Source organism: Dichomitus squalens (genome assembly GCF_000275845.1).
Source record: "Dichomitus squalens LYAD-421 SS1 unplaced genomic scaffold DICSQscaffold_1, whole genome shotgun sequence".
Lineage (NCBI taxonomy): Eukaryota > Fungi > Basidiomycota > Agaricomycetes > Polyporales > Polyporaceae > Dichomitus > Dichomitus squalens.
Genome location: NW_006766883.1, coordinates 505572 through 523862, shown reverse-complemented (window position 1 = coordinate 523862; position 18291 = coordinate 505572). Strand labels below are relative to the sequence as shown.

Genomic DNA, 18291 nt, shown 5'->3' with positions numbered 1-18291 from the left:
ATTCGATCGGGGCTCCTGCCGTAAATGTGGCGGAAACAACGTTTGGCCAAGGTTGCGAGCATCAGTTCCTTCCCCATCCTCCCTCTCTCCCTTGGCTCAAACGGCCACTATGCCGCCTCAAGGGTTCGTATCACCCCTGTCTCCCGCAGTATCAAGCTCACCATCTCACTATACAGGTCCCAGTCGCAGCACAAGAGGAACCTTGCGGTCAAACGCCAGGACGGCGAGCCCCTCACGCGCGTCGACCTCCAGTATGACATGTTGAACGCTATCTTCAACGACAAGCACGCGGTCTTTACCGACCCTCATACGACCATTCGCGGCGATCCCGCCGGTACACTGGTCACATTCCGCGACCTCTACGTCAATGCTCTGATTCATTCGCCGAAATGCTCCAAGGCGTCCCGAGACAAGATCAGGGAATCCCCGGAATTTGGTAATGAGTTCGCGATGATCTCCCTTCTTTCAAACGTAGGCCGCATCAATACGACCATGGCTTGTGAGTGAATATTGTTACCGTGTTGTGGTTCAAACTGGTGCATACATCCGATCCTTTGTGACAACGGCTCCCGTCCCGCTTCTTCACGGCCCATAGGCGCACCCGTGGGGAATGAGCTCAAGCTAACTAGCGCTTTCGCTCACTAGTCTTTCCTGAGATGAAGACAGCTCTCCGGACATATCATCCTGTGCCGGCACTGCAGCGAACAAACGGCAACCTGCAGGATGCTCCTCGAATCAAGAACATATTGAAGTCTTGCTTCATACCTGGCGAGGAGCAGGGCATGTACAGTACTCCAAGCGACGTGCTCGCACGGTCTGTAAGTCGGACCTTTTCACGTTCGTCTTGTGACCTCTATCCGATGTTAATATCCGTTCTCAAGCGCTCTCGTAAGATACCCCCCACGAGCATTGTCAACCTCATCTTTGTCTTCTCCAGTCACTCTCCTGTAAGCTGTCGTAATGTGTTCCCTGCGTAATAAAGAGACTTACCGCGATTCTCTGTCCGTGCTTGCAGACCATTGCTCGTAGCCACTTCCCACCGCGTGCCGGGGTCGACTTCTTGGATTTGTTCACGCCCGTGCGCATCTCTTCACAGTCGCGCGCACGAGCGTTTCTCTGGCTTTGCTACCACTATCACGAAGCCCCTTCTCCCAATCCATTTTCCGACGCCAATTCCGAGGACTTTCCGGATCGAGTACCTCCCCTAATTCGACTCACCGACGCAGAGGCCCAGGCAGAGAACATTGACTCCGCAGAGGAGCACCAACGAGGCTTTGACATGACAGACCTGCGGAAGCGCTTTTTGGAGACTCAAGCCAGAGGAGAGTATTCCAGGGATCCAGACCTCGACCTCACGAGACCTCAGGCCGGAGAACCTACAGGGCGCGGCAAGGGTAAAGGGAAGGATCTTGTTCAAACAGGCTCCGGATCCAGAATACGAGAAGCGTCTCCTGCCGATAGCCAATATTCGGCCCTATATCCTCTTAGGGACGAGGACATGCTTGAGGGTACGTCTGCCGTTAACCTCGAGCAACACGCCCTCACCCTTTTGCAGGACCCGGACGGCCTCTTCTGAGACGCCTTCCATCACCTCAACCTCACCATTCCCCCGATCGTCGCCATCTCGCTTCCCCGCTCCAGCGACATCCCCTGCACGGCCACTTGGGAACGAGCTCTTTTCCTCGTGCAGTGGCAGACCCCTATCCCCGGCGACCTCCGAGCCCCAGTGCTGAGCTATCGCAATCCAGTAATGGCAAGCCCCTGCGGACCCAATTACGCAAGCATCGAGGACATGCTTCTCATGCGCCATTGTTTCTTCATGAACCCTACCAATATGCTCCTCGGATTCCTCGCCCCGCACTCGTTCCTCCGAAGCATGCCCCGACATCTCCTGACACCCCGAAGCGGACCATGCTTGAACGTCAGTATTGTCTAATCCTATTCTGTATTGGGCATTCAACCTGGTCGAATTTTACAGAGGCGTGGCATGTCTCAATGACAAGTGACCCGTTGTTGGACTCCGACGACGAGGTATTCGCTGATGAGAATACCCGGCTGGACTACGGTTTGTTTCGTGTTATCAGATCTCTGTCATCCGCGAAACGCTCATGCTTCCCGCCTCCTCAAGTGCTGCGTCTGCGCATAATCAGTCGGCTGCGCGGCAAAGAACCTACACCTCCGCGGGACGTGGCGCCTTACGGCGTGAACGCTGTGAACCCAATAGTTGTGCCGTTGGGCGCTCGGTGAGCCTAGGTCATCCGTCCTGTGTCCGCAACCCGGCACTTCTTTCTCAAACAAGAGGACGCAAAAACAGGGGGATGCGCAGCCTGCCATCTCGCAGACCTCTTCGTGCTTACCATGTCCTCTCTTCATCGATGTCCCCCTTGTCAGTATACATAACCCACATCACTATCGCATCAAGCTGTTCGGTCTCAACATTACTTCTGGGCCCATGTAATCTCCCTCGACTCCCCTCGCTTTTCCGAAGCGCGTACGTCTCTAGGCTTCATGCCGACGATACCCTCTATCTATTGACTTCGCATCATGTAGTATTCGGCATCCCGCATCCGCTCGCATTCACGACCCTAGCATCGCTGTATTTTCCAAACTGCATTGGTCTTGCTGTCCGTAGCAATCATATACTTCCTGCACGTATGTTCTTCGAATTGACATAGAGGATCAGATATGTTTTCGCATCCGTCGTTGCAGCCCAGAAAGATGTGATGTACAGCGGAAGAAAGATGATCGTATTCACTAAGGAGCATAAGACAAGTAAGGTATGTACAGGCAGACACGAAGAATCCAAGGCGAACAGGAGAGGCCTGAAGTGCAATAAGAGAACAAGGTGTGAGAGAATATAAGACGTCTATCCCATAAGCATAATTTTACACGATGTGACACGAAACTACTAGCCCAAAGACCGCCTCGAGTGTGTGATGGAAAGGTGGGATGCGTATGTCGTATGTCTGAGCGCGAGCCAGATTGTATGTACGCGATTGTGCTGAAACAGTGAGGAGAGTAGTACACGCAAGGCAAACGACCGTCGGGTTGGTCTTCGTCCACAACAGTTTGGGCTTCCTTACTCGCATCGCAGCCGCTTTCGTCCGTCCGTCCGTCCGCATTTACACCGCCCTCGCACCCATATGCACCCACACCGACCCTACATTAATGATAACAACACGCCGCGCTGCACTCACCACGCGGGCACGCACCCCGCCGCTCACTCCGCGAGCCACTTCTCGCATTTCTTCACGTACTTGTCAAGCAGGAGCGCCATGTCCCGGATGACGAACGTGAGCACGACCTTGGCGAAGAACTCGGACGCGTGCCGCAGCTTCGTCTCGAGCGCCGCGCGCACGTCGGGCGGGAACGCGGCGTAGAGCGGGGCCATGCCCTGCGGCGCCACCGCCTTGGTGTGCTCGTCTAGTACCTGCGCAGTCAGGAAAAGCTTCGAGAGGCCCTGCACGTACAGCGCGGGCGAGTCCAAGCTGCGAAACGGACCGGCGTCAGTGTGGCAGCGCGAGATCAGGTCGGGGACGTCACGCACTTCTTCCCGTTCGTGATTTTGTCGAACTGCCGCGTGAGCCGTCCTCCCCAGGAGGTGACCTAAGATCCGCACACGCACGTCAATCACCGCACCATGAACACGAACAGCGCACGCAACACGCGGGGTAGGGAGGAGGAACGGGCACTCACCCCGCTGCTCTTCTTCGTCACGAAGCCCTCCCCGACGCCGAGCTTCTTCCCGAACTGGCCGACGACGCCGTCGCACACGCTCGAGAACTCCTCCAGCTTCGCCGCCCACAGCTCGCCCTCCTTCCTCCCGATCGCCCCGATCCCGAGCGCCATCCCGCTGCTGACGTTGCCCGCCCCGAAGTACTCGGCCGACCAGTGCGCGAGCTCCTCGAGCGCGGAGCACAGCACCTCGACGACGCGGATCTTCTCGGGCACATTCGTCAGCTTCGCGCCGCCCTGCGACCACACCTCCTGCGGGACGTGCAGCCGGCGGGTGATGTACCCGCCTGTCTTGGACGTCATCGTCTGCCGGAGGAGGTGCATCATGTGGTACGGTTTCCGCAGTGTGTCTGTTGGGGCGCTCGATGGGAGCGGGCTGAGCGGCGCGGCGGGTATATTGGCGTAGGGTATCGGCGGCGGGGGAACGAGTGGGGGCGACGTCATCCAGGGGCCCGACAATGTGATGGGCGACAGCATCGCCGTGTTGACGGTGATCTGGGGAGGTGCGGAGGGGTTCAGGCGGGAAGGTATCGAAGGCTTGCGCGGGGCCGGCGAGCCGCCAGACGCAGGAGAGGGGTATGTGTTTGCGGTGGCCATGGAGGGCCTTCTACCGGGTTGGGACGACGCACGACTGCGGCCGATGCCCAGACTACTGACAGTGCTCGCGGGGAGGGACGACGCTATCCTGCTGCCCATGTTCGGCACGGACGCCGCAGACGTCGTCGAGTCGGTGGGCGACGACGCATCGCCGTTGGAGGATGGCGGGGCGGACGACTTGCCTCGCCGCTGGTGGATGGTCCCCATAGCCGGAGAGGTGTTGATTAGCGTCGGCTTGCTAGTCGGCGTGACCTCCGATCGGACGGACAGCGTCGATCCACCTCTCGGGCGTGGTGTCATGAAATTACCGGGACTACCTGGCGGGGCAGGCGACGCTGGCTCCGAGGCACCGAGATTCCTGGGAGTATGCGTCTCGAGGGAAGGGGTGGGTAGAGGTGGTAGAGGCGGGGAGGCTCCATAATGCATGTTCGCGCGCGACCTTGGACGAGGCGGCTCCTCCACAGGCTGCGGAGGTTCATGGGACACCCCGCCGTCGAACGACTCCTCGCGGAGGGCAGCTAATCGCGCGCCCGAACTAGTGCGTTTGTGGCTTACTGAGTTGCCTCGCGAACGAGCGATGTCGACCGGACGCAATGCTTGTGTCGGTGTGAGTTCTGGATGGTCGGGTCTTGTCGGTGAGGGGGCTGGGGGAGGGAGAGATGTTGGTGGAGGCGCGGGCGGTGGTAGTGTTGACGATGCCCGCGGCCTAGAGCGGATCACCGACTGTCGGGAACTTACTGGGGACGCCGCTGCTGGCGCCGCAGCGGCAGCATACGGATGCACTGGTGGTGAGGCTGTTCCATGTGCAGAATGTAGAGAGCGCCCGGAGGGAAGTGGGGAGAGACCGGTGTAGCTGCTGGTTCGGCTGAGTGCGCCTGCCTCGTCATCCGTTGTGCTATCGCCCCTAGCGGTCTCTGACGAGTAGCGGTGCTCTCGTTCTCGCGAGCGTGAGGGTGAGCGTGGATGGCTGCCGACATCGGACGCTTCAGAGGTGGGCGATATTGATGAGGGGGAAGAGGGACGCGTGGAGTCACTCGACGCGGATACGGACGAGACCGACGGTGGCGAATGCGGGGGGAGGGGGATATCGTACACGACGCTGAGGATGTTCATGCGATCGGCGTACGTATCATGCTGTAGTGCGAGAGCGGGGTATTCGCTTAGGCGAGAGGGAGCGCACAAAGACAACCCTGACACTCACGATGGATTTCAGCCGTCGCACTTCCTCCTCCTGCGCGACTACACTTCTCCGTCTCCCATTTCTCCGCCTTGATGTTTCTGTGCTGTCCTCTCCTCTCATCACCCTCTCCATCACCTCGCTCAGGAGCGCCACGCTCTTCGCATAGGCCATAACCGCGCCATAGGGATCGTCATTCGTCGAGTCCAGCTTCACAGCTTCTCGCGCCAGCTCCAACGCCTTCGTCAGAGCCCGCCGCGACGACGGTCGCGGTTGGGTCGCTCGCTGGTCCATGGGAGGAAGTAGCAACCGGTCCGCAGAGATCTCCTGGGCGGTGGAAGGGGCAGGTTGTGTAGTCGGGCCGCCGCGAAGGATAGAGGGAGGTGGCGAGTCTGCGAGGTTCTCGGACGAGGGCGTGCTGCTGAGGGGTGGAGACGTGTAGCCGGTGTTGGAGACAGACGCGAATCTGGCTTGGGAGAAAGCGGTGACTGCCGCTAGACCGGGGGAGGGCGATGGGCGCGAATATGTTGCGTTTATGCTGGGAACATCGGGACTTGATGCTGATGAATCTGACATTCCATCATAGTCTCCGTATCGCGACAGGCCCATGGTCGGGGGCAGACTCGGGATGGGCAGCGAGGGCGGCGGGCCGGGGGGAGGGGGAGTGTGGCCGGCGTTCGAGCGACGACGCGCCGCGAAGGAGGATGAGGAGGAGGAGGTAGCTACCAACGAAGTTGATCCATCAAGCGCCGTTGTTGTCCAGTCCCGGCCCTTGTGCATGATAGACACCGGTCGGTTGTCGTAGTCGAGTTCCATCGTGGACGACGAGGAGAACGTCGTGGTCGACGTGTACAGTATGCGTGTACCTGCCAGTGTCCTGTACTACTCGTCCGAGCAAGAGGACCGTCACAGTCCTAAACCGGGAGAGTCGCTTGTGCAGGCAAACAAAAGTCCCGTTAAGGCTAGCTCGCAGCGGCGCCCGCAAGTATTCACACCAAACAAGAAGCGGCAGGACTGAGAGCGTAGACGGAAAGGTGAACGGCGAGAGCAGCCAGGGCGCGCTCGAGCGCGTCGTACGGGACCGGGAGCGCGGACTGGGCTATATCGGATACCGTCGCGCGCCACAAATACGAATACTGATAGCACTTGAACTCGCCAAGATCGATCGGGGAGCAATTTAGCCGCACATACGCGGAGGCGGGGGCGGGACAGGACGAGTACAGGAGCGAGGGCGGTGGAGGCGAAGGCGAAGGCGGACGTTGAAGGGCGGCGGGAGTAGGCAATCAACAGGAATATTGGAGATCGGCAAGACAATGGAGGAGAGGTGGGTAGCCGCGAAGGACCGTCTCCCAATGGCAATTCTGTCTACCGCATGCCATGGTCCATCGCCGCCGTGGTCGGCAAACACTTCCAAGGTACACATATACATATGGTTTCTCGCGCCTCCCGCGCCCTTGCCTTGGAACACCCGCCACGACGGTGACGCTAGCCACACTTCGTTATCATCCCCGCCCACAACTGCAACTCTCCTGCCGCCACGCTCTGTAGAATGCCCAAATCGCCCGCTATGTCGCTCACAGAGCGCCGTCCCCCGTCTCCGTCGCGACGACTAAACGTCCCGCGGATCGAAAGAGCGGCATTAGAGCTAGAGCCCCATCCATGCATGACCACACTAGGGCAGTAGCTGGAGAGATGCGCACATCTATTTCTGATCATCATCGCATCCTCGCGCACCTTCTCCACCCATCAGTTCTTCCATGGCTGCCAGCCGTGCAGCGCCGGTCTTCCCAATTCACTGGCACACCCGCTCACACCACCTCTCCATCATCTTCGCAAACAGACATTGAACGTCAATCGGTGCAGATCAAACGATTAAGCGATCCGAAAGAGCGGCAGGACATCGTACTATCAACGCGCAGATACACAACACTGGTGGTCGAGAGAGAAGAGAAGCAACGAGACGCGAGACGGTGCTAGAACAAGTATCGCAGGGCTAGGTATTGAAACGCATATAGTATATCATCCAGATTGAGAACCCACGACCAATGGGAGAACAACGAGGGTGAGCCGAACACACGGGGTATAAGTACCGGAATCTTGGGGGGACCACATTTTCGAACACTACCACCATGAGGCAGTAGATCAGTCGCGGAACTCCGACTGTGAGCCTTGAGCCGCGAGGCGGCTCTCGAGATTCCTGCGAAATGCGTCATCAACTTCCCGCCTTTTCCCACTAGCATATCAGTTGAACTCACCTGAGCGACTCTTCCTTTGCCAAAAGCTCTTGCCTCTTCTCGTTGATCTCGCGCTGGACCCGAAGTTCGATCTCGCGCAGCTGAATGATAGGACATCAGCATACAAACTGGACGAGACAGACGGAAGCTTCATCACTTTCTCTTCCTCCCGACGGAGCTGCTCCTCCTTGAGACGGACGCTCTGGCTCGCAAGCTCCTCGGGAAGGATCGACGAGTCCCTGTTGGGTCTATTAATCTCAGTACCAATCCGAGACGCTCGCCAGACACTTACTGAGTATCGGAGTGGACAGTCCTGGAGAGCTTCTCAGTACGGTACGTCTCATAGAGCACGTCATGGGTCAGTGCCTTGAGGTCCGCCAAGTGGGTGCTGTGTGGGTGCCATGAGAGGCACGTCCTGTTATTCGGCAGCAGCGCACTCACTTGAGCAGAGCGCCCCGGAGGCGACTGAAGTCGCAGTGCTTGGGGTTGTCAACCTCGGCAATACCCCATGGGTAGATCCTAGCACGGACGGGCTGGCCGTCGATCTCGATTTCCTCCTCAGAACCGATGATGGAGAACGGCATCAAGGCCTATACGAGACGGTCAGACGTCACAGTAGACGAGGGAACGAGATGTACGAACGCGGAGCTCGCTGTTGTCCTGGATCGTGTCCTCGTCGTCCTCCTCAATGTCGTACGGGAAGTTGTACACCGGGATATCGTAGTACTCGATATCCTCCATAATCTACAATATGCCTGTGAGCGAGTTTCCCATAAGCGATCCTGTGTACACCTACCCGCTTCTTGAAGCCACGAAGCTCGCTGGGAGTAAGCGAGTCGGCCTTACCGATGACAGGGATGACATTGACGCGGGGAGACAGGCGGCGCATCAACTCAATGTCGATCTCACGCAGGCTTCATGTGTGTATAAGACATGTGCCCATCGCATAAGGAGAATGAAGACACCTACGCATGGCCAGTGGGAGAGATGAAGTAGAGGAGAGCATGCACCCTGTTGTCCCTGAAGCGGGGGTTACGCTTGATACGAGACTCCTCGGCGAGAATGTCATCGTATTGACGCTCGAGGTAGCCAACGATCTCCTGGAAGCTGTTGTGTGGCGATGCAGCATGTCAACGGTCGCACCGTATGGCAAGTACGAATGACACGTACGCGAACTCGTTGTCAATGTTGTCACCGAATCCAGGGGTGTCAACAATGGTCAGGGCGATGCGAACACCGTCCTCCTCAAGCTCTGCGCGACCGGTCAGCGAGAGCGTCACGTCAAAGTATCAGAGAAATACGTACCGACGTTGACGGGCTTGATCCTAATGCCCTCCTCGACGTGAGCGGTCTCGGGAGAGTCGCAGACCTTGTGTTGGAGGACTTCAGACTCGCAAAGGGTGTTCACGAAAGTGGTACGGCCAGTGCCAGAGGCACCTATGAAAAAGACATAACGTCAGCAATTGCCGGAGAGCAGGGGACGGGGTATACCGTCCAAGGGGCGCGCATAGCCCGTGCGTGTTGGCAGATGAAGCGCGCTGCAACCGGGAAACAGGACGACTTACCGACCACCATGACCGTGAACTGAACACCCTTTTTGACCTTGTTGCCCCTACGTCTGCCAGCGAACGACATGATGAAGAGAGGATGGACTGTGTGCGAGAGACGACCTGGGCTACGGCGACCGCTTTTTCGTGGTCGTGGAACACGAAGGCAAGTTGGGTCGCTGCCCTGTTCAAACTCCGCCCCATACCGGGCGCTAAGCGCTTCCCTGCGCGGGTCGTTCCATCCTTGGCGCCCGCCATTGGCTACTTCCATTCATCTACTACTCACCGCACGGTGTCCCCTTCCCTTGCATTTCTGCGTATATGCTCTCTACCTCCTCGCCTTCTATAACATGCTGCGCCAAGAGGGGACTACATCCTCACTTTGCAAGGTGTATCACAACGGGTCTACCGCTCGCAGAGGAAGCCACTCAGCCTCGGAGGAGACCGAGAGTAATCAAGAAGCAATATGCCGAGCTTCCGACTGGACGTGTTCTCGCAGATGGTACTATGTCGCCTCCTCTTGGAGAGTGGATTGGAGGACTTGGGGAACCGATAGTCGCGTATGGGAACGTTCCCTCTTCCATACGTGCGCACTTCCATGCAGGTCAATATATTTCTTCTCTAACGCTACGTTGCAAACTCCGGTCGTGTAATGGTAGTCGGAGACTCGAGTCAGCCATCTTCCGAGGTGGCTGCTTGTGTCATAGAGGGATCTGATACTCCATTAAGCGAGGACTCGAGCATTGCCCCAGCCAAGAAAGTGAGAAGGAGACGCGTCAAGTCAAGCCTTCCTGAAACCGATCAAGCAACTGAGGATGGGGTGGAGAGCGTATCTGCACCGGGAGCCAGAAGGGGTAAGTCGGCCAAGCGAACTACAGATGGTAAGCGTGGATGCACTGCTCATGTACAAGCGGGAAGCTAATGAATAATACGGCAGATGCGGAAGTGCCACCACCATCAAGCCCTCTGGCAATGGAAATCTTGGAGAATCTCAACCGATACCCTCATTGCATATTGCTCACTCGCGTCGGCCAGTTCTATGAGGTATGGTAAGACCTTCTTTGCTTGAGAAGGATCCCTGTTGACAATCGTCCCGTTAGTCATACTTCGACCAGGCCGCAGAAGTCTCCCGTCTCCTAAACATCAAATTAACAAAGAAGACGTGGGGCGGGCAGCGCGTTCTAATGTGTGGCTTCCCCATCATGTACCTCCACAAGTACCTCAAGATACTCGTTCAAGACCACAAGCGTTTTGTCGCCATTTGTGAGGAATTCCGTCGCGACCGCCCGTTGGACGCGAAGGGTGCATTCGAGAGGCGTGTCACGCGGATCGTCACTCCGGGAACCCTCATCGACGAGCCTTTTCTCAACCCTTACGAGAATAACTTCCTTCTTGCCGTTGCTCCCGCTGAGCCTGAACGGCTTGAGGGAAGTTCAAGCCCATCTTGCACGTCTGAGACTCCAGTCGGCCTTGCCTGGATAGACGTCTCCACGGGAGAATTTTATACTAAGAATACGACGCTAGGTGGACTCAGGGATGAGGTAGTCCGCATCAGTCCCAAGGAAGTCATCCTGGACGAGCGCCTTCGCGACGACAATACCAGTCCTGTTCGAACTGCGGCCGTCGAGGAGAATTGCTTCGTATCCTATATCTCCCCGTGCAAGTTATCCAACGTGTTACAGAGACTTCCGCCTTCTGCCGACCAACCGAACGCCGACGACCTTCTAGCTCAGATTGACGCATCGAAGGAGGTCTTTCCGGCAGCGTTGACCGGGGAGGAGGCCGCCGCAATTGAATTGTTGACTGCGTTCATGCACGCTCATCTCATGGAGCACATGCCATCACTCATGTCTCCCCACCGAGAGTTGTCGAGTAGCAGGATGCAGATCGACTCGCATACCGTGAAGGCGCTGGAGATTCGTCAGAGTCTGCGAGAGGGAGGCACGACTGGAAGCCTACTACACGTCATCAAGCGGACCGCGACGAGCAGCGGCACCCGCCTTCTCGCACGCTGGCTATGTGAGCTTCAAGCGTTCCCACATGAGATTTCGCCCTGACGAGCACGTTTCAGGTTCCCCGAGTACTTCCGTGGTAGAAATCAATGTCCGCCAGTCTTTGGTTGCGTTCTTCCATAGCCGTCCTTTCCTGCGCCAGGACTTGGTATTGCTCTTGCGCGAAGCGGAGGACGCTACTCGCATCGCACAGAAGTTCCTTCTCGGACGAGGGTCTTTCCCTGACCTTACCGCCATCTGCACGACGATTGACACTTGGTCTTCTATCAAGGAGAGAATTCTCATGGAGAAAAAGATGGATGAACGGACCGACGATACTGTCGGCGACGCTGAATGGTCTAGTATTGAAAAATTGATGGAGAAGCTTGTCGATCTCGAATGGCTGGCGGCTCGCATCCGCACAGCGCTCGTTCCGCGAGAGATGACGCCGATGCCAGATAAAGAATTCAGTTCAGATGAGCTTTCGACGAGCTCGGTCACCCCAGTGCCCGGCCGTGACTTCAGGAACCCCCTGGGGATCACTGACTGGACTATCAAACCTGAGTCTGTTGTCCTTCAATGTTCTGTGAGGGATCTATACTGACAGCTTCTCAGGTTCTCTGAACAGTTTGGTGACTTGCACGCCACATTGCAGTCTCTTCTTGCAGAAAAGGACGAACTTGAACGACGACTGCAAGTGTCGTATGGTGAGAATTGTGCTCTTACTGGTCTATCTTGGCTAAACCATTTGACAGCCGCGCCGACTTTGACATTGCGTGCGTCGCCCGGCCTCGGAATGCACATACACGTCGCTCGAAAGGCTCATGCATCCCAGCTCAGGAAGGATGCTGACTTCATCAGCGTGTCTGAAAGCGGGTCGACATGCACATTTTTCCATATTGGCTGGTCGCAGCTTGCGGCGCAGATCAGTGAGACCACTATGGCCATCGCCGTGGCTGAAAAAGAGGCATTTGAAGTGCTACGGAACGAGGTATCTGACATGCATTCACTCAATTTGGGCCGCGTTTACACTTCGGCAGGTTATCTCCCAATCAACTAGTCTACGCCGGAATGCACGCATAATCGACGAGCTTGACGTTACCTTGGCATTCGCAAACCTCGCTGTAGAGATGCACTTTGTGCGGCCTACAGTAACTGAAAAGTGAGGACAGCCACCATATTATCAATTTTGTCATGCTAAAGTCGTTCTCCAGCACGTCTTATCATGTCGTAAACGGACGCCATCCGACAGTTGAGCTTGGCCTTCTCACGTCTGGACGAGGCTTCACACCAAACACGGTCACTTTCACGCCCGACTCTCAACTCCAGATCATTACTGGACCCAACATGGCGGGCAAGTCGACGCTGCTACGGCAAACCGCTCTCATCGCCATATTAGCGCAGATTGGGTCTTACGTTCCCGCCGACTCTGCTGAGATAGGCATCGTGGACAGAGTATTCTCTCGCGTGGGAGCGAAGGATGACCTCTTCCGCGACCGGAGTACGTTCATGGTGGAGATGCTAGAAGCTAGCGACATCCTCCGGCGGGCGACGCCCAATAGCTTGGTACGCTCTCACCACTGGGACATTCTTGTTATCTCCTGAAAAAGCCTTAGGTGATCATGGATGAGGTCGGTAGAGGAACTACAGTTGAAGATGGCCTGGCGATCGCCTTCGCAACGGCTCACCATCTCTTGTCTGTGAATGGCTGTCGGGCAATGTTCGCGACGCATTTCCACGAGCTGGCCGACATGCTCGGCTATGATGCCGAATCTCACCACGGGCACGGAGCGTTCTCCAAGGTCGCATTCTTTTGCACCGACGTGGACGAGATAGAAGTGAGCCTCTGACTGCGACGGCAGTGAGCTGTTTAATGATCTATGTCTACAGGACGGATTTTTCGCATATTCGCACAGAGTGAAACCTGGGGTGAATCGAGATAGCCATGGGCTGAAGGTGGCTCAGCTCGCAGGGATGCCTGAGTCGGCGGTCGAGGTGGCGCGATCAGCTCTTGCATGGCTGAAGAAGCGGTCAGCAGAGCGGGCGGACAGTAAACTAGATCTTCGGACACTGGGCCAAGTACTGGTGTCCTACAATTGAGCATGAAGGACTACGTCTACCCGACAGCTTGTCTGTTCCTAGTAGTTTTCAATCGCCTTGCTCTTCGGGTTTGACCTGCGCCCATGTCTTTATCTCGCGATCGGATTTCTGGAGCGAACGAAGCACGTCTCGGTCAAACTCTTATAACAGCGTCGACGAGGCGAGTCGGTCTCGCATAATTTAGGGAATACAGAACGATATGGCTGTTGACCTCTTCAGATGTAGTGGTCTCACAAGATCTTCGCGCAAATGCGCGCCTTATATGCAGTCGGAGAAGGCAGTCTGAGTTACTTCCAAACTATGTCATGACGTTAACCCCTCACATCCATATCTGGAAGACGATGCAACTGGACGGAAGGGCCATGTCTTCCTCTCTCAATGCCTCGTGTCCTAGGGTCAATTGGCTTGTAGTGTGGAGCACCTCTCGATGCCTGGATCCACGGTCTTACCCACCCGCAGATTCACATTGAATCCAGCTAACGCAATGCCAACCTGATACACATACAATAGATAGTACAGTAGATACTTTTGAGATCCATTTTTTCCACACATGTGTTCAGCTCGAACTCGAGCCAGCCGCGATCTGCGCCCGGATGTGGTTCAGCGCGGAGCCCGCACGGAGCCACTTGAGCTGGTCCGCGGACATCGTGTGGCGGACGGGGATCTCGAACGTCTCTCCATTCCTGCGCGTCACGCGGAGGCTCACGACCGCGTCCGTCTTGCCCGCGAGCAGGTCCGCGAGGCCGAGTGTCTCGATGGTGTCCCCGGCGCCGATGCGGGTGTAGTCGACCTTATCGACGAACCAGAGCGGCAGGATGCCTTGTTTCTATCGTGTCCAGATGTTCAGTGAAGGGGTGCGGGACTATACGGGACGGTCCTTACTTTGAGGTTGGTCTCGTGGATACGAGCGAAGGAGCGGGCGACGATCGCGGCGCAACCGTAGAACCGAGGCTGCAGAGCAGCGTGCTCGCGCGCGCTGCCTTCGCCGTAGTTGTCATCAACGACAAGGGCCCATGGCTGCTTGCGAGCCTTGAAGCGCTTGGCGACATTGGGAATGGTGTCTGTCTCGGACTCGCCAGGTGCATGGTCGTAATCAAAGGCAACATTGACATCGCCACCCTCGTCATTGACGGCCTGGAAACGGGTCAGCGCTGACACAACTGGGATCGCTCGGTGGCACTAACAGTGATGACTGAGGAATGTACCGTCAGTGAGAGCGAAAAAATACAGAGAGTCGGGATACGTACGAAGGTTCTCGGAGATGTTCGTCAAGTGACCCTTGTACTTGAGCCACGGTCCCTGCAGCATCCCATCAGAGCCCCTCTCCACTCCTTTGAGACAGCAAACTCACAGCGGCCGAGATATGGTCGGTCGTGCACTTCCCTCGCACCCTCATCAAAACCTTCAACGGTGGCAGCTCCAGCCCCCTCGAATTCCCGCTCCCCTCCCCAAAGTGGCTCGGGAAAGGCTGCAGGATCTCCAGCCGCTGGGAGTCCGGACGGATGACCACCTCCGTCTCTGGCTGCGGCTGCGGCTGCGGCTTCGGGTAGTAATCTGTCTTCCCAGGAGTGAAGCCGGCCTCGGGAAGGTCCCGACCCTGGGGCGGCGCGAAGCGGAAGGATTCCCCAGAGGGTGTGGTGATGGCGTCGGTCATGGGGTTGAAGGAGAGCTTGCCGGAGAACGCCATGGCGGTGACGACCGTGGGCGAGGCGAGGAAGTTCATCGTGAGCCGGTTGCCGTCGTTGCGCGACTTGAAGTTGCGGTTGAAGGAGGTAAGGATGGCTATCCGCGCTGCGTCGGTAGACGTCTTAGGAGCCGATGTCTGTGAGACGTACCGTTCTCCTCTCCTTGCTTGTCTTCGCGCTTCCACTGCCCGATGCACGGGCCGCACGCGTTTGCCAGGACGGTCGCACCGACGTCCTCGAGCTCATTCGTGATCTCGTCGCGCTCGATCGTCGCGCGGATCTGTTCTGAGCCGGGCGTCGCGAGGAATGGCACCTTGGTCTTCAAACCCGCCTTCTTCGCCTGGCGCGCGAGATGCGCGACACTGGTCATGTCCTCGTACGAGCTGTTAGTGCACGAGCCGATGAGCGCCGCGGAGAGTTCGTCTTTCCAGCCTTGCTCCTTGACAAAGGTGCCGAACTTAGACAGCGGGGTGGCTAGGTCCGGGGTGAAAGGGCCGTTCACTGTAGGCTCCAATTTCGAGAGGTCCTGCAGGCATATGCATGTAAGGATGTCTTCACTTGACCGAGGCTTTGGAAGAACTCACGATCTGAATGACTTCGTCATATTCTGCGCCCTCATCTGCAGCGAGATAGCCTTGGGAGGCTGCGTGGTCTGCAGCGCGAGCGACAGGCGCACGACCAGTGGCTTCAAGGTATGCTCGCATGCGGGGGGTGTACGGGAAGGTCGATGTTGTAGCGCCGACCTCAGCACCCATGTTAGCGACAGTGGCCAGGCCAGTGCAAGACTGGTTGAAGACGCCAGGACCGAAGTATTCGAGGATGGCACCTGTACCTCCCTGTGCCACGATGTCAACTAGATAGTTATTTCGGAACCACCAAAGAAGCACTTACCCGGACCGTCAGCCTGCCGGCAACGTTGAGGATGAGATCCTTAGGAGTAGTCCAGCCATTTAATTCACCCGTTAAGTGAATGCCTACAGGAGATTGTCAACGAAATTCGCGCGCGGACGCAACGACTGGACTGACCGATGATCTTAGGAGCCTTCAGCTCCCATGGAGTACCGGTGAGGGCGTCCACAGCATCCGCTCCACCAACACCAATTGCGAGCATGCCGAGCCCACCGGCGTTGGGAGTATGCGAGTCTAGGCACATAGTCAGGACAAGAACACCAGCTCAGTCTGGTTTACACAAACCTGTTCCGAGCCTGTAGAGCAGTCAGCATGCCGACAACGATTCTGAATGCCGAAGAGACACACATGAGCATTCCCGGTGCGGCATAGTTCTCAAGGACGATCTGGTGAATGATGCCGGACCCAGGCTTCCAGAACTCGATACCATATTTGCGCGCAGCACTCTCCAAAAAGTCGAAGACTTCTTGGTTCGTCAAGATAGACCTCTGTCGTGCCATGATTGGAACGTTGGCAGAGCGAAGCAGGCATTGCACTCACCTGCAAGTCGTTCTCAGCGCCCTCTACCGCCTGTATGAGATGGTCGCAGTGAATGCTTGCAGGAACCGCGCATGTCGACATCCCAGCACTCATGAACTGCAGCCTTGTGGATGCCACATTAGTCGATCGCCAGCACAAACACTATCAATGACGCACAGTGCCATCTGGGCAGAAGCATCCTGCATTGCTACTCGCTCCGGGCTGAGCTGCAGGTACGTCTCTCCCCGCTTGATGCCTCCATCGGCCAGTGTCCGTTCCGGCTCATCGATGTGACTGTATAGAATCTTCTCTGCGAGGGTGAGCGGCCTCTTTCCAGTGACTTCCCTGACGATGGCAAGGTTGTCGATAAGCCTGCTGTAAGGCGGCGTGATGGAGGTACAGTCCTTGTCCGGTAGATAGGTGGGCGTCGCAAAAGACCTGGACAGCACGGAAGAGCGGGGACCGTGTAGGGCGCGGACAAGACCTCTGGGGGATAGTGTAGGCTGTCGCATGATGAGTTGAGGACAGTCCAGCAGTCCAGAGAGCAGACCGAGGCTTAGAGAAGGGGTTTGAGACTCTGTCCCGCAGCCTCCCGCTGGGCGCTGGACGTAACTTTCTAGCTACTTACCCGAGTCACTCAAATTCCTGCCGCCGGCCCGTGGACGGCCCGCAGGCAAGAACCGATCGGCAGCCCGGCATTAACGGGTGGCGTAACGCGACGCGGTGGTTGCACGCCCGGGAATCGTGCGCGTGAAGGCGGAACTTTACTCGCATCCTAGCACTGCTACATATCTTGCTTCGCTTGCATTCAGATTGTCCCACATGTCCGCTGGCCAACCAAGACTCAACCACGACATCCTACTACACCTCCTCGCGCTATGCCACAATGACGAGATTCCCGGATAGGGAGCTCATCTCGAGGATGACGCGGACGTGCTCCACGCTATACCGCGGAGGGGCAATTTATCTTCTCAAGGACGACGTCGCCTTGCAAACAGAGGAGCAACTCCTCTCCTTCTGTCTCTTCATCGCCGTGGACGAGCGAACGCGTCTTCATCATCTGAGAACACTCACTTTGTTGTGCGACCCTCTTCCTCAGGATGTCACTGAGGGGCTCGTGCATATCTTCAAGCGCGTGGCGCATCTCGAGAGTCTTCTGCTCCTCACCGAGGGAGACGGATTCCTCCGTTCTCACACCGACCTCCTTGACGCAATCTCTGGTGTCGAATCCCTCCGCCATCTCCATATCAACTCCGTTGGGAGGCTTGCTCGTGATCTGCTGAAGAAGTCGCGCTCCAACCTCGTCTCGCTCGAAATCCTTTTCGGCATCATGTCGATACATCCTGTGTCCGTCCTCGCCGCCATCGCGCCTACCCTGGAGGAGCTGATCGTATACTATGATCGCACCGTACGGCACCCTCTTCATCCACCTGCTGTATACCCGAAGTTGCCGAAGTTTGTTCTCAAGACTGACTACCCTATCCTACGCCCTAATATCAATGCTTTCCCAAATATTGCCCAGATCACACATAAGACTTGCCATGGCACACATTGAATGCTATATCAAGTCTACGATAAAACCTTTCGGGAGATTCGCAGTCGAAACGAACAAGATCAGCTCGCTCATGAAAGCTGGACACACCTCGAAGAGTATTCCAGGTCCGTCCTGGACCTGTATCTGCTCCTCGGGTGGGTTCGCCGAAAGGAGTTACAGCGCCTTGCATAAGTCCGTGAACGCGCTGATTTTGTTCTCTCCGGCGTCTACGCTAGGCGACCTGCCTAAGTAAGCCACATTAC

The 18291-nt window shown here is 56.9% G+C and overlaps 6 protein-coding genes across 6 annotated transcripts; 3 read left to right on the top strand and 3 right to left on the bottom strand.

The window, feature by feature from the left end:
• Positions 1-67: 67 nt before the first annotated feature.
• Positions 68-2557, top strand: DICSQDRAFT_176364 (uncharacterized protein). The gene is made up of 8 exons (XM_007360034.1): positions 68-123; positions 177-499; positions 646-818; positions 882-947; positions 1016-1508; positions 1556-1921; positions 1979-2065; positions 2129-2557. Exons 1-8 carry the CDS (start codon positions 110-112, stop codon positions 2245-2247), a joined length of 1641 nt encoding a protein of 546 aa, XP_007360096.1. The 5' UTR covers positions 68-109; the 3' UTR covers positions 2248-2557.
• Positions 2558-2732: 175 nt separating this feature from the next.
• On the bottom strand, positions 2733-6709 carry DICSQDRAFT_75339 (uncharacterized protein). Its single transcript, XM_007360033.1, has 4 exons — positions 5534-6709; positions 3697-5466; positions 3548-3606; positions 2733-3488 (listed from the first exon to the last, which is right to left on the bottom strand). The coding sequence occupies exons 1-4, from the start codon at positions 6323-6325 to the stop codon at positions 3221-3223; spliced, it is 2889 nt and encodes a 962-aa protein (XP_007360095.1). The 5' UTR covers positions 6326-6709; the 3' UTR covers positions 2733-3220.
• A 942-nt stretch (positions 6710-7651) lies between these two features.
• On the bottom strand, positions 7652-9378 carry DICSQDRAFT_45891 (GTP binding protein; the record flags this gene model as incomplete). Its single annotated transcript, XM_007359734.1, has 11 exons — positions 7652-7706; positions 7765-7844; positions 7901-7991; positions 8036-8131; positions 8185-8333; positions 8386-8487; positions 8540-8657; positions 8713-8850; positions 8914-8995; positions 9049-9180; positions 9309-9378. 11 exons carry the CDS (start codon positions 9376-9378, stop codon positions 7652-7654), a joined length of 1113 nt encoding a protein of 370 aa, XP_007359796.1.
• An 884-nt stretch (positions 9379-10262) lies between these two features.
• DICSQDRAFT_142135 (uncharacterized protein) lies at positions 10263-13381 on the top strand (the record flags this gene model as incomplete). Its single annotated transcript, XM_007360032.1, has 9 exons — positions 10263-10334; positions 10391-11309; positions 11362-11845; positions 11897-11988; positions 12037-12272; positions 12322-12443; positions 12496-12847; positions 12898-13119; positions 13172-13381. The coding sequence occupies 9 exons, from the start codon at positions 10263-10265 to the stop codon at positions 13379-13381; spliced, it is 2709 nt and encodes a 902-aa protein (XP_007360094.1).
• Positions 13382-13651: 270 nt separating this feature from the next.
• DICSQDRAFT_75332 (aconitate hydratase) lies at positions 13652-17074 on the bottom strand. Its single transcript, XM_007360031.1, has 13 exons — positions 16672-17074; positions 16516-16618; positions 16324-16463; positions 16261-16271; positions 16093-16209; positions 15958-16040; positions 15651-15902; positions 15217-15592; positions 14733-15163; positions 14629-14680; positions 14566-14573; positions 14264-14515; positions 13652-14207 (listed from the first exon to the last, which is right to left on the bottom strand). Exons 1-13 carry the CDS (start codon positions 17004-17006, stop codon positions 13938-13940), a joined length of 2430 nt encoding a protein of 809 aa, XP_007360093.1. The 5' UTR covers positions 17007-17074; the 3' UTR covers positions 13652-13937.
• A 306-nt stretch (positions 17075-17380) lies between these two features.
• Positions 17381-18049, top strand: DICSQDRAFT_164386 (uncharacterized protein; the record flags this gene model as incomplete). The annotated part of the gene is made up of 1 exon (XM_007360030.1): positions 17381-18049. One exon carries the CDS (start codon positions 17381-17383, stop codon positions 18047-18049), a length of 669 nt encoding a protein of 222 aa, XP_007360092.1.
• Between the last annotated feature and the right edge of the window lie 242 nt (positions 18050-18291).

Excerpts from the sequence above, each read along its gene's own strand:
- DICSQDRAFT_176364 (XM_007360034.1), top strand. Across the intron at positions 1,509-1,555 it reads GGACGAGGACATGCTTGAGG|GACCCGGACGGCCTCTTCTG; the intron begins GTACGTCTGCCG and ends ACCCTTTTGCAG. Across the intron at positions 1,922-1,978 it reads GAAGCGGACCATGCTTGAAC|AGGCGTGGCATGTCTCAATG; the intron begins GTCAGTATTGTC and ends CGAATTTTACAG.
- DICSQDRAFT_75339 (XM_007360033.1), bottom strand. The coding sequence starts at position 6,325 with ATGGAACTCGACTACGACAACCGACCGGTGTCTATCATGCACAAGGGC. Across the intron at positions 5,467-5,533 it reads TGCGACGGCTGAAATCCATC|CATGATACGTACGCCGATCG; the intron begins GTGAGTGTCAGG and ends CTCGCACTACAG. Across the intron at positions 3,607-3,696 it reads TGACGAAGAAGAGCAGCGGG|GTCACCTCCTGGGGAGGACG; the intron begins GTGAGTGCCCGT and ends TGCGGATCTTAG.
- DICSQDRAFT_75332 (XM_007360031.1), bottom strand. The coding sequence starts at position 17,006 with ATGCGACAGCCTACACTATCCCCCAGAGGTCTTGTCCGCGCCCTACAC. Across the intron at positions 16,041-16,092 it reads GAAGGCTCCTAAGATCATCG|GCATTCACTTAACGGGTGAA; the intron begins GTCAGTCCAGTC and ends AATCTCCTGTAG. Across the intron at positions 15,903-15,957 it reads CCGGCAGGCTGACGGTCCGG|GGAGGTACAGGTGCCATCCT; the intron begins GTAAGTGCTTCT and ends ATCGTGGCACAG.